The sequence below is a fragment of the Pseudozyma hubeiensis genome (genome assembly GCF_000403515.1).
Source record: "Pseudozyma hubeiensis SY62 DNA, scaffold: PHS35, whole genome shotgun sequence".
NCBI classification, from domain to species: domain Eukaryota; kingdom Fungi; phylum Basidiomycota; class Ustilaginomycetes; order Ustilaginales; family Ustilaginaceae; genus Pseudozyma; species Pseudozyma hubeiensis.
This window is the reverse complement of record NW_012133817.1, coordinates 1-12158: the sequence shown is the minus strand read 5'-3', so window position 1 is coordinate 12158 and position 12158 is coordinate 1. Positions and strand designations below refer to the sequence as shown.

Below are 12158 nucleotides of genomic sequence, written 5' to 3'. Positions count from 1 at the left end.
GCTTTAAGCTTGGATTTCTGCTTTTGAGTTTCAAGCATAGAGTGACGCTACGACACTGACATCGAGCGGGTCTGGGCCAGCAACGCCATCTCCTCTTCCATCTCTTGGAGTGCCGTGCGCATCTCGAGTCCTGCGCGGCCCCCCTGGTTGGAGCGTCCGAACCCAACGTCGAGCTCTTCGATCGACTGTGTGAGCAATTGCCTGGCCAGCTCCACTCGCATCTCTTCAGGCACGTTCGCTGCATCTCTGAGGATGGACAGGGTGTTGCTGCCCTGCGCCGCTGCCTGCTCGACAGCCGCTCGACACACTGGAGCACCGGAGTGTGTGCTGAACTGCAATCCCTGCTGATCGAGGCGGTGTGGGTGGTCGAACTGCGCCAGCACCAGCTTGGCCAGCGTGGCAATCGCAATGGCTCTGGCTGGAGAGCCCTTGGAATAGATGGGCGTATTGGACGCTTGCGTTCCTGCCACCACCAGCATCTGTATCCTCACCGCTTCGTCAAAGCAGTAGATGGCCGCCTCTGTGTTTGACGTCTGTGATGATGACAGTGACAGCAAAGTTGAGCCAGCTTCGATCAGACACATCGTTGCCAGTCTCAGCAAATGGAACAGAGGTTGCCATGAAGGCGGATATCGGTCGACCAGCAAAGGCAGCACTCGGGCGCATTGCGTCCATGCAGCCTCGGCACCTCCTTGGTCCAACAACCGCGAGGCTTGCCTGAGCGTGTCCTTGGCGTGCTGCGTGTCCGTTGCCACGTCCGACGCTGTCACATTGGACATCGACTGGCACTTGTTGCACCTGGCAGCACCGGCTGTCACATTGGCTTGCGACTCAAGGGCGGCCCCGTCTATCCAGCCGCCGCATCGGTGCGGACACCAAATAGCACGCCGGGGATCGATCCATTTGGCAGCCTGCGGGGGATGCATTCCAAAGCCCTGCTGAGACGACGAGGACGGCGTTGACGATGCAAATGGTTGCGCACCGCTTTGTCCCAGATTGGCCTGGCTCGTGCGGCACAGCTCGCAACGGCAGTCGAAGCAGTATCGCTTCTTGAGGTAACTGCGACGATCTTGGTACGTGTCGCTGATGTCGACGTACGAGATGAGCAACTCCTCGCCTGGCTCGATCGCGCGCAGGGCCACGAGCTGCATGATCTTGTCGTCGCCATCGTTCCATCTCTGCTGGCCACTTTTGGCTGCACCACCGAACGGAAAGACGACGGCAGCATTGGGTGTGCAAGCGTGATTGATCATGGCCATGCTGGCATGCAGACATACTCCCAGCGCATTCAGATCGCTATCGGTGAGGGCGAACGAATTGCACGAGAATTGGCAGACCAGGTCGAGCAGCTCCGTGGCCGAGTCGATGCCCAGCGCTCGCAACGCGTCGCCCTGCGAGAAGGCAGTGTCGGGCTGCATCATATCGTCTAGGTTCGCCTCGCCCCTCGACACTGGTCCGAATGTGGCGGCTGCTCGCGCGGCTGCGGTGAGATACTGTGCGAGGTGAATGGCAAGCTGCGCCTGCTGCTGAAGCTGTTCTGGTGCGAATCGTTCTCGATGCGAGCAAAGCTCGAGCAAGTCTCTGCCGTCCCCCCTGGCTTTGTCCTTGCCACCGGTGCCTATGCGGCTGCGAGCCCAAATCCACCGAGCGAGGGCACGCATCATGGCGCTAGGAAGACGCATGCGATCGTTGCTGCCGGTGGGCGTCTTTTTGTCATCTTCGTTCATGCCGTCTTCATCTTCACCGTCACTTTCTGCTTCTTGGTACTGCCCGGTTGCAGTTGCGGCAGCAACGACCTGATCGTTGTCCTGGAACGAGCCGACACCAAAAGGTGTGCTTGCTGACTGGGTCTTTGCGTGCCTGCTGGCAAGGCGTTGATCAAGCTTCTGCTGCTGGTGCAGTGCAGATCGGAACGTATGGAGCTGCTGCATGGCTTTGAGCGCTTTGCATTCGTCGCGATGGGCGGGCCAATCGCGTTTCTGGCAGGCGGCGGAACAGTAGCGGGTCACCTTGCAACCCGAACATCTTTGAAGCCTGCCAGCCGAGGATGTCGTCCCGGGAGTGGTGGAAGTTTCGGGCCCAGGGGGCGAATAGCAAGCCGAGCAGCGCTTTTCTAGAAGAGCTGTAGAGAGTACGGCAACCTCGGGGCGGACACGCAGGAGCACATCGCCCGGTCGACAGCTCGAGATGCCTGCAGCCGCCCATCCACCGGGAGCCGAGTAGGAGCTGGACAGCAGTTGCGAGTAGGAATACGAGAGCGATCCAGAGAGCGAGCGGGAGGCGGACGAAGATGCGGCAGTGGAGAAGTCGGATGGCCTCGGACCATTTTTGGGAAGAGGTGCATAGAAGAGAGCACGCTCGCTCGAGTAGGTATCGAAGCGAAGCTCGAGATCTTGAATGTCCGGTAGCCGCACTCTACTACCAGCTGCGCCAGGAGGAGGTTTACCTTTGGCCTCGCCCATGCCCGGCATTGTGGGCGATTCAAAAGCGCCGACTTCATCCATGCCGATGCTAGTTCCAGTCGCGGTCGACGCTGCCGGTGGCGGCCGACTCGAAGGGATGGGCACGGCTCCGGATGGAAGTTCCGCTGCCGAGAACGGTGCCGGTGGGCTCATGTCCCCGCCTACGAACGTGTGCTCGCCGTGCTGTACATCTTCGGTGCTCGAAGCGGTTGAAGGAGCAGCAAGAGAGAAGGGGTTTCGCCGTGCGTCCCTCTGGGCTTTGAGCGCTGCGAAAGATGATGCGGCCGACATTCTAGTACTGCCGCTAGGGCTGCGGGTGCTGTTGCTGCTGCTTCTTTCACCGGTGCCGTTGGCCTTGCTCTTGCCTCTGCTGTCGCTGCTATCACCGTTGTGCGGTCGCAGAGGGCTGCTGAAATCGAAAGGAGGATGTCGTGTGATAAACGTAGAGCGAAGAAAGGTGACTGTGCGCAATCCGTATCGAAGTCGGAATCGCATGGCAACGGAAAACCTAAATTGAAAGCGAGCCAGTCGCCTTTGTCCGCTTGTTGGGCATTGCAATTCCGATAAGCGACGTCGCTTGCGAGATCGCGTCTCTCGAAATTGGGGTCAGATCCGTCTTGTCAATTTTCCGAAGCTTCCAGCTTGCAATTCTTGGGCCAAGATGATGACGAACGATCCCCGATTGTTTTCAGCCGATGCGGTAGCTTTTGCTCACCGATCTCTTCGTGAATCGTCATTTACGCGACACGTCGAGACAGTCCGACACGCGTTCCAGATGCAGCAATTTACGCGAAAACACGCGCCTGCAGACCAAATTGCAAAATGTGACTGTAGAGAGAAAGGGCGAAAAAGAGGCTGGCTGAGTTTGAGGCTGGCACGGCACAGTGCGTTTGATGAAGTTCCACCTGCAGAACCTCCTTCTCTATATTCACACTCTTGTCGGATCGTGCACGACGCGTCGCACGATCGCACGGTCACAAGCAGATTGGCTGGCTTTTCGTACCTCTCATCCTTGAAAGCCGCAACGGCGCTGTCTTGTGGTGTGTGTGCAGAGAGCGGCATCGGAAGTGTGCTGTTGGTCACCGTCGAAAAAGCGAGCGGCAGAAACGACGTAAACAGCAAGTCGAGCTCCCACAGTCACGCAGGGGGCTAGCGTCAAAGGGACTTGGACCCGCACCTGCAATCCAAATCTCATGCATGCCAAAGGTCTCGTCGAATCCTTTTTTCTGTAAGACCACCGATTGTACGCTTCATCGACGCCTGTGCTTTCTTCCCTCTCCTCCTCCCATTCCATCTTGCCTTCGTCCATTCTTCTACACTACTATCAACCATCACTTCTGCATCATACCCCTCTTAATTGCTCCATCTCGGTCCAGCATCAGCTGCTCCTCATCGCAACTTACTTCAACGCATCACTCATCAGGCTCGCTCCAGACTATCGCATCCATCCGCTCCTCGGGTTCAATTCGGCATCGCTCCCTTCTACCACGCCTACAGCAGGCCTTCCACACGACTCGAGCTCATCGCATTTGCACGTACACAACTTTTGTCGATTCAGCCATCTCCGTCCTCGTGCTCTTCCCTGCTGCCCATGACAATTTGACCTATCGATTCGATCACACTCTTGGGCTTCACGGCGAAAGACCCGGCCCAGCCCTTTGCCTTGCGCCCATCCAGGCACGTCGCATTCGCTCAGAGCTCCTGTCTTCTTTCCGCATCGTCTCTGGCTTTAGCTGCATCTCAGAGCGACCGCACGCTCCCAACATGTCGATCCAGCAAGGCCTCGTCTCGCCTCCGCTATCCGGCAGGACGCACAAGGCGGACCAGCCGCGTGTTCAAGACACTCACAAGTTCGTCGATGCCGCCGACGTCTTTGGTCGCGTTGCTCAGCACAACAAGCAGGTTTATTTCGAGCAGTATGCTCACCACCACACCATCCGCAGTCCGGTCAAGCCGCACGACGGCAAGCTTTCAGATGCAGAGCGTGCTGAGCGTCCCCTCACACCGCCCATGAGCAAGGACGTGCGCCACGACCAGCAGGATCGTGACAACCACGATGCTCGTCACCGTACCGACTCGGAAGGCGATCGCTTCGTCCAACCAGCATCCTCTTCTTCCTCTCTCACCATCGACGTCGAGCAGGCGCCTGCGGCTGCTTTTGGTGCTAGCAAGCAGGCTTCCTTCCGCGTGGCCGCCTCGAGGCCACAGCTGATGCCAGCCGCACCTATCGGCAACTGCTTCGGTACCCTCAATCAAGGCGGAGGCTTCGAGTCGGACGACGAGCACAACCCGTTCCTCGACCGTCGACCTGCCGTAGCTTCATCGTCAACGCAAGCGGCGAGGGACGCGCACCGTTTGCACGCCTACCACGACGAATTTGATAGCGATCAGGATGCCGAAGGCTCTGTCGATGGACAAGGCATTGAAAGCGAACCGCTGCAGGAAGCAACGCCGCGAGCATCTTCGTCCAACGCCACCACACCACCTCCGCTACGGGCCCGACAGGCTGTCGCGTACCGGCCCGCGCGCCGCTTCTCCGAACGCGTCAGGGTTGACAACGAGTCGGTGGTTTCGACCGTACCCATCCGCGACACACCCAAGAACCCGTTCCTCGCCGGAGGACCGGCCGACGAAGGATTCTACGGTCCCAACAGGCATCAGGCGTATCGTCGCGCCAGGCAAATCCCCGGAAAGGAGCGCGGCAAGATCGCGTACGTTTTCCGCGGTCAGAGGGTCACGTATGCCGATCCGGAGTACGACTCGGATGACGACGATTCGGAGCTGGAGCAGGAGCGTGCGAGGACCAATGAGTTCAACCCGCACCACAATGCAGAACGACCTCCGCGTCTACAGCCCAGACTTCTTTTCCCACCTTCGATGTCGATCGATGCGACTCAGTCCGGCAGCAAACGGGCGCGGACCGATGCGTCCGCGTCGTCGGTACGAGCCGATGCCTCGAAGCAGATGAGCGGCAGACGCGAAGGTGCATCCGCGGCAGACGTCTCGCGCTCTGTCGAGTGGGTCGGGGACGAGTTTGGCGGTGCAACCAGCAGCAGCAGCTACGGTGAGGAAGAGTGCTACGCCGATCGACGCACAGGAGGCGGATTGTTTGCTGCTCAGATCTCTGCTCAGCAACAGTACAAGCAGCCGTCGTCGCACAGCTCGGATCAGGCGGATGAGCGTGAGGACCAAACGGGAGCATGCTCGCGTCGCTCTTCCAGCTCACAGGAGCGTGGCGAGGCAGTCGCCCCACCGAGCTCGGCTAGGCTTCAGAGCATCATACGCGACAGCCACGATCTCAACGCTGGCGGAGAGGCGAGACAAACAGCCAGAGACGCCCTTCTAGCTCGTCTGGATCAGACCAATTGGAGCGACGACGATGACGACGACGACAATGACAGAAGCGGCGACGAGCGCGGCCACGTGATGGCCATGGACGAGCGAGAAAGGTATCAGCTACAAGCACAGACGTTGTCGCGCTCGCAGAGTCAGCGGAAGCGGTTGTCGGATGAACTACGACCGGGACACGAAGCACAGGTGGATGTGCTAGGGCGACCCATGAAGCGCTCGCGTGCATCGTACGCCTACTAGACTACACAGCTTCGTCGCTGTTTTGTACTGTCCTTCTCGCTCGTCTAACCGAAGGCTGTACAGTCTCGATCTCTTGCTCAGCATACACACAAAACTTACCGGCATAAACACATACATCCCTATAGCTTTCCGCATCTGTTCCGACTTGGCATGAACCAGCAATTCTCCTTTTGAACACATCTCACGCAACCGCTGAAAAGAGGTCAATCGATCAACTGAGTGATGCAGCGTCCCAATGATGAGAAGAGAGTGCGAGAGAGGCACGGGTCTGAAGAGCAGCTACTGTAGCTAGCTTCGCGAAAAGTGAAAGTTGGCTTTTTCGCCCTTGTTAGACTGTTGTTCCTAGCCGTCGTACCTGGAAATTCGCGGATATTCGTGTCTGGTGGAGCCAGACTGTGGCCGGCTGTACCGACTCATTTAAGCTTCTTTGGTTCTTGCGGCGGACATGACCGCGTCACATGGGGTTTGCAGGCTCGATCCCGAGGTGGTGGCAGAGCGCAGAGGTGACTCGTCGAAGCTAGAGTAAGTCGATAGCGTCACGGCCAATTTCGCGGCTGTCAAGTCGCTGCGTATCGGACTCATGATTGAGTCAGAAGGCCACACACACACACACTTACACAAGACTCGGGAGGGAAAAATTTTCGCCGATTTCTCTACGCTTTGGCAAAGGTATATGTTTGGCCGGTCTGAAGCCCGCTTGCACGCTTTCTCTCTTGCTCTTGAACCTCATATCCGGTTCAGCCCGCAGACAGAGTCACACTCGGCAACTTGACTTGGCTTGCTGTGACGTTGACGCCCTCACGCTTTCAACGCTTGCATCATCTTTCTCCCCCCGGCCACATCTCCTTCCGCCGCTTCCGGTCCCTTTCCGCCTCCCACTCTCGCTCTCCTCCGCGATCCTCGCTTGGCTTGCAGCAGCTGTCTATCGGTTCCTGCCGCCCAGCACCTACCCCACCGGTCCGTGTGACGTCTCGTCCTCCTCGTCTTATCGTGCGCTGCCCGCTCTGTGCCATTGCCCCGCATGTCTCTCCTCCGCGTCGCCCTCTCACGGGCCCCTTCGACCGCTGCCGTATCCTCCACCCTCTCTCCCTGCGCTCGCTCCCTCTCCACCATCACTTGCAGCTCTGCCACCTCCTCCTCCTTCTCCGCTCTACCATCGCGTCGAGCTCTGTCTACCTTTGCCTCGCCGTTCGCAAGCATGACCACGTCCACCACTAGGCCTCGCTCCGTGTCAAGATCCTCCGCTTCGTCCGGCTCATCGTCCAGCATGGCCGTCGATACCGCTTACGGCTCGTCGTACACGACGCAGGCTTCGTCGTCCCGCAACTTTGCCTCATCCTCTAAATCCAGTAGCGGCGGCTACAAGCCCGTGCTAACCACCAACTCCATCAACCCGCACGTCCTCGAGGCCGAGTATGCCGTGCGTGGTGAGATTTCGAACCGTGCCAACAAGTACGCCGCTCAGATCGCACAGGGCGATGCGGACCTCCCCTTCTCGTCGGTGGTCACCGCCAACATCGGCAACCCGCAGCAGCAGCCATACCTCGCACAGAAGCCACTTACCTTTTGGCGTCAGGTGGCTGCGCTCACCGAATATCCCGAGCTCATGGACCAGCCTGGCATCGACAAGATGTTCCCCAAGGACACGCAGGAGCGTGCCAAGCTGTTGCTCGAGGACATTGGCAGCGTCGGTGCCTACTCGCACTCCAAGGGTGCGTCCATCGTTCGAAAGCACGTCGCAGAGTTTATCGAGCAGCGTGACGGATATCCTTCGGACCCCGAACTCATCTACCTCACTACGGGTGCCAGTGGCGGTGTTCAGCTCTTGCTGCAGGTGCTTATCGCCGGTTCCGACTCGGGCGTCATGATCCCCATCCCTCAGTACCCGCTCTACAGCGCTGCGCTTGCGCTCTACAACGCGCAGCCCGTCAGGTACGATCTCAATCCCTTCGACGACTGGTCGCTCGACGTCAATGCCATGTCGCGTTCCATCGACGAGGCTCGTTCCAACGGCGTCGACGTTCGTGCCTGCGCGGTCATCAACCCAGGCAACCCTACTGGACAGTGTCTCTCCTACGAAAACATTCAGGACCTGATCCGCATGGCGTACAACAAGCGCGTCGTGCTTCTCGCCGACGAAGTGTACCAGGCCAACATCTACCAACCCGACACACGACCCTTCCACTCGTTCAAGAAGGTGCTCATGGACTTCCAGTCGTCCAACAATGCCGCAGAGCGCGAAATTTCCACCAGCGTCGAGCTGGTGTCGTTCCACAGCATCTCGAAAGGCGTTTCGGGCGAATGCGGTCGACGAGGTGGTTACTTTGAGCTCACCAACATGGACTCGGAGGTGGAAGCGCAGATCTACAAGCTCGCGTCCATCTCGCTCTGCCCTTCGCTTCAAGGTCAGATCGGCGTCGACATGCTCGTCAAACCACCCACCCCTGGATCACCCTCGTACGAGCTCTACAAGCAGGAAGTCGAGGGCATCCATGCAACGCTCAAATCGCGTTCGGAACGCATGGCGGAAAAGTTTGCCCAGTTGCCGGGTGTAGAAGTGGATCCTGCTCAGGGAGCTTTGTACCTGTTCCCGCGGGTGACCCTGCCAAAGAAGGCGCACGAGGCAGCCAAGGAGAAGGGCAAGAAGGTGGATGAGTTCTACTGCTTGGAGATGCTCGATGCGACGGGAATCTGTGTTGTGCCCGGAAGTGGGTTTGGAAAGATGCCGGAGGAGGGAACGGGTGCGTGCTTCTTTAGGACGACGGTGTTGGCAAAGGAGACGGACGAGTTCATCGAGAGGTACGGCAAGTTCCACACTGATTTTGTTAACAAGTACAAGTGATTGGAAAAGGAGGGCTGTTTGACAAGCATTCGTACATGTAGAAAACGAGTTGTGGTAGAGTGTTTTGCACGGTCGTGGCTGTACAGTACTCTTTCGTCGATAGATGTGAAGCAGCCCCGTATCAGAAGAATGGATTGGACCGGGTGTGAACCTGTGTTGAGGAGGACATGATTGCGTAGTCGGTATTTTGAAGCCTTCTTTTTCGGCTCGATTTCTGGGCTTTGTTAATCTCGTTGAACAAGTTCCAGACTTCGGTCTTCACGCACAACCCGCGATTCCACAAACGTTCTTAGCTTCTTGGGCTTGAATCTGTCATTCTTCGTTCGCATTGCATGTTTCTCATCAAACGAGTCGTCCAGCACCACCTCTTCCAGAGCTATCACCGGCATAGCTGCCTGCCTGTTTACTGACGAACCCCTTGGCATTTCCCAAGCCGGCGTTTGGTCCTCTATTCGCTTCGTCTGCGGGGCTACCGCTGCCTGCCTTTGAGCTGCTGACGTGGCCCTCTGCACCGTGAGTGTCGCCGGCGTAGCTCGGGGTGGTTCCGGAGTGAGCGGATCTGCCCTGACTGGCGCGTCTGTCTGCAGCAGCGTTCGAAGTTCCGCTGGAAGGGGGATCGATGACGTCCTTGAACCCGAGGTTGTCCATGTTGTCCTGCTCCATCAAACCCCTACCCCGAAAGAAAACAAAACAACGTCAGTTGAGAGCAAAAAGGGTGAAGGGTGCGGGAAAAGTGGGGAACACGTACTTGTCCATACGACATTGCAAATACGCCTTGGAAAGGTGTCGACATTTCCCATTGTCGTTGCCGTTGTACTTGATGCAGTTCATGTACTCTTGCATGACGGTTTTGCATTCACCCTCATGATCCAACGGGAAGGAGCCTCGTTCGGGTGGTGATACTTTGAAGTCGGAAAACGTTGGTGGTCGACCGAAAGACATTGTGATGTGTTTACGATGATGGCTGGGCGTGGGTTGGAGAGATGACGGTAGGATTGGACGGAGAAGGAGGGAGTGAGGGAGGTGTTGTCTGTAAAGACGGCAAGAGACAGGGTCCAGTGACGAAAAGAGACAGAGAGGATTGAGTAATGAATGGATCGGATCAGCGTCTCGGGTCGATTGGGAAGATCTGGAAGTGATGTGCTTCTTAGCGAGTAAAAAAAAGTCGCCGTTGTGCAGCCGTGTGGAGGAAACTGCAGCGTGACGAGAATCGGGGAACAATCGAGGATCAGCTCAGCAGGTCTCGCGGTTTTTGGATCCGCGATCAGATGTTTGATCGACGTTGATGTTGAGCTCGAAAAGAATCCCGCGGCGTCTGTGTTCAGGGTCCAGTTTAGCTTGTCGCTCTCGTACCTTCTCAACCTTCGCGACCTCGTCATCCACAGCAGCAGCCCGACTGCTTGACGGATCGCCAAGATGCCCACATCGACCTCCAACATGGCTTCTCAACCCACCGACTCGTTCGATCCGCTCGCAGGCGTAGATCACATCATCATCATCGACAACGGAGCGCACAACATCCGCATCGCTTCCATACCCTATCCCTTCTCCCCCGAATCCATCTCTGCCGCCTCCTCCTCAACATCACCTCCCGTCATCGATCCATCCATCCTCGCACGATCCATCGCAATCGACGTATTTCCCAACGCTATCGCACGCACACGTACACCACACACCATCCCTCCTTCGTCGTCGTCGTCCAGCACCGCACCACCTCCGGGCACCAAAACTTCCATCTTCGTCTCCTCCCACATTCACTCCCTGCTCGACGACTATGCAGCCCTCCATCTACGCCTACCACATCAGAGCGGAATCGTCGTCGATTGGTCCGCGCAAAAAACCATCTGGGATCACGTGTTGACCAGCCACCTTGCGAAACTCGGTGGAAACAAAAAGGGAGGGAAGTTGTTGAGTGGAAAGGCGGTGGTAGTGACAGAAGCGTATTTCAATCTGGAAGGTAGTCAGGCGGCGATGGACTTGTTGATGTTCGAACAGTATGGTGCGCAAGCGGTTTGGAGGTGTGGTGCGGCGGGGCTGGTGGGGTTAGGGACTGAGGTGTTTCGAGCGGAAGAATCGATCGCGAGCGGCCTGGGGAATGAGGACGATGCAGAGGCAGCATCGCAAGCAGCGGATGCATCAGCGAGCAGTGCTGCAGCGGCAAAACGTCCCCATCGAGCGCCACGAATTTCTTCGTCCACCAACGGCACCACCGACTCGTCAGTCCCACGTCTCCTCTCCATTCCCCGTCCACAAGCCATGCTAGTCATAGACCTCGGCTACTCCTATTGCCACGCCATCCCCATCATCAACTCCCAACCCCACACCCCTTCCATCCGTCGACTCGAACTCGGCGGCAAGATGCTCATCAACCTCCTCAAAGAGACGCTCTCCTTCCAGCAGCTCGACATGATGGACGAGTCGTGGCTCATGTCCTACATCTTCGCAAAGACGGTGTTCGTAGCTCCGGAGGTGGGGGAAAGGGTGGTGGTTACGAAGGGGAATGAGAGGAGGGTGTTGGAGGACGTGAGGAGGAAAAGGCCGGGGAAGTGGAGTTACGAGGATCTGTTGATGATATGTCGGTGGGAGAAGGGAGGGCGAATTGGGGTGACTTGGAGTCTGCCTGATTACGGGGGTGGCGGAGGGATGGGTGAGGGACGGGATAGGGCCAGGTATGGGTACGTTCTGGAAGGACCAAAGGTGGACGAGGTACGACAAGATGATGGCTCTTCATCTCGGAAACGCGCGAAGCTCGACTTGATAGATTACGAATCTGCATTCATCGCCTCCTCCTCCTGCCCATCCTCTTCAAACACTTCGAAACCTATCAGCACTTCGTCCCCTACATCAGACGAAGACCCCGCCGACCTACAAACCCTCACCCTGACAAACGAACGCTTCAGCATCACCGAACACCTCTTCAACCCTCTCTCCCTCAACCTCGACCAGCAACCTCTACCGGAACTCGTCCTCGATTCCATCACCTCCGTCTCCCGCTCATCCATACCGCAGGCCAAAGCAGCAGCTGACATGATGTGGTCCAACATCGTCCTCGTCGGTGGCTTGGCGAATGCGGTCGGGATGAAGCGAAGGTTGGAGAACGAGCTGAGAGCATTAGCCCCGGATGATGTGAGGGTCAAGATTTGGAAAAGTGGGGAAGAGGATGGCAGTTTGGCTGCGGTGAAGAGTGCCGTGGTGATGGCTTGTGAGATGAGTGCGGAGGAGGCGGTGAGGAGGGGTGGTGGGGAGGGGGAAGGTGGGGGAGC

General features: G+C 57.6%; 5 protein-coding genes across 5 annotated transcripts; 3 read left to right on the top strand and 2 right to left on the bottom strand.

Annotated features, from left to right (window-relative positions):
• Positions 1 to 47: 47 nt before the first annotated feature.
• On the bottom strand, positions 48 to 2957 carry PHSY_003380 (hypothetical protein; the record flags this gene model as incomplete). The annotated part of the gene is made up of 1 exon (XM_012334000.1): positions 48 to 2957. The coding sequence occupies one exon, from the start codon at positions 2955 to 2957 to the stop codon at positions 48 to 50; it is 2910 nt and encodes a 969-aa protein (XP_012189390.1).
• Positions 2958 to 3123: 166 nt separating this feature from the next.
• PHSY_003379 (hypothetical protein) lies at positions 3124 to 3615 on the top strand (the record flags this gene model as incomplete). Its single annotated transcript, XM_012333999.1, has 1 exon — positions 3124 to 3615. One exon carries the CDS (start codon positions 3124 to 3126, stop codon positions 3613 to 3615), a length of 492 nt encoding a protein of 163 aa, XP_012189389.1.
• A 44-nt stretch (positions 3616 to 3659) lies between these two features.
• Positions 3660 to 6053, top strand: PHSY_003378 (hypothetical protein; the record flags this gene model as incomplete). The annotated part of the gene is made up of 1 exon (XM_012333998.1): positions 3660 to 6053. One exon carries the CDS (start codon positions 3660 to 3662, stop codon positions 6051 to 6053), a length of 2394 nt encoding a protein of 797 aa, XP_012189388.1.
• Positions 6054 to 7074: 1021 nt separating this feature from the next.
• PHSY_003377 (aspartate aminotransferase) lies at positions 7075 to 8895 on the top strand (the record flags this gene model as incomplete). The annotated part of the gene is made up of 1 exon (XM_012333997.1): positions 7075 to 8895. The coding sequence occupies one exon, from the start codon at positions 7075 to 7077 to the stop codon at positions 8893 to 8895; it is 1821 nt and encodes a 606-aa protein (XP_012189387.1).
• A 342-nt stretch (positions 8896 to 9237) lies between these two features.
• On the bottom strand, positions 9238 to 9837 carry PHSY_003376 (metal ion transporter; the record flags this gene model as incomplete). Its single annotated transcript, XM_012333996.1, has 2 exons — positions 9238 to 9565; positions 9644 to 9837. 2 exons carry the CDS (start codon positions 9835 to 9837, stop codon positions 9238 to 9240), a joined length of 522 nt encoding a protein of 173 aa, XP_012189386.1.
• Positions 9838 to 12158: the final 2321 nt, after the last annotated feature.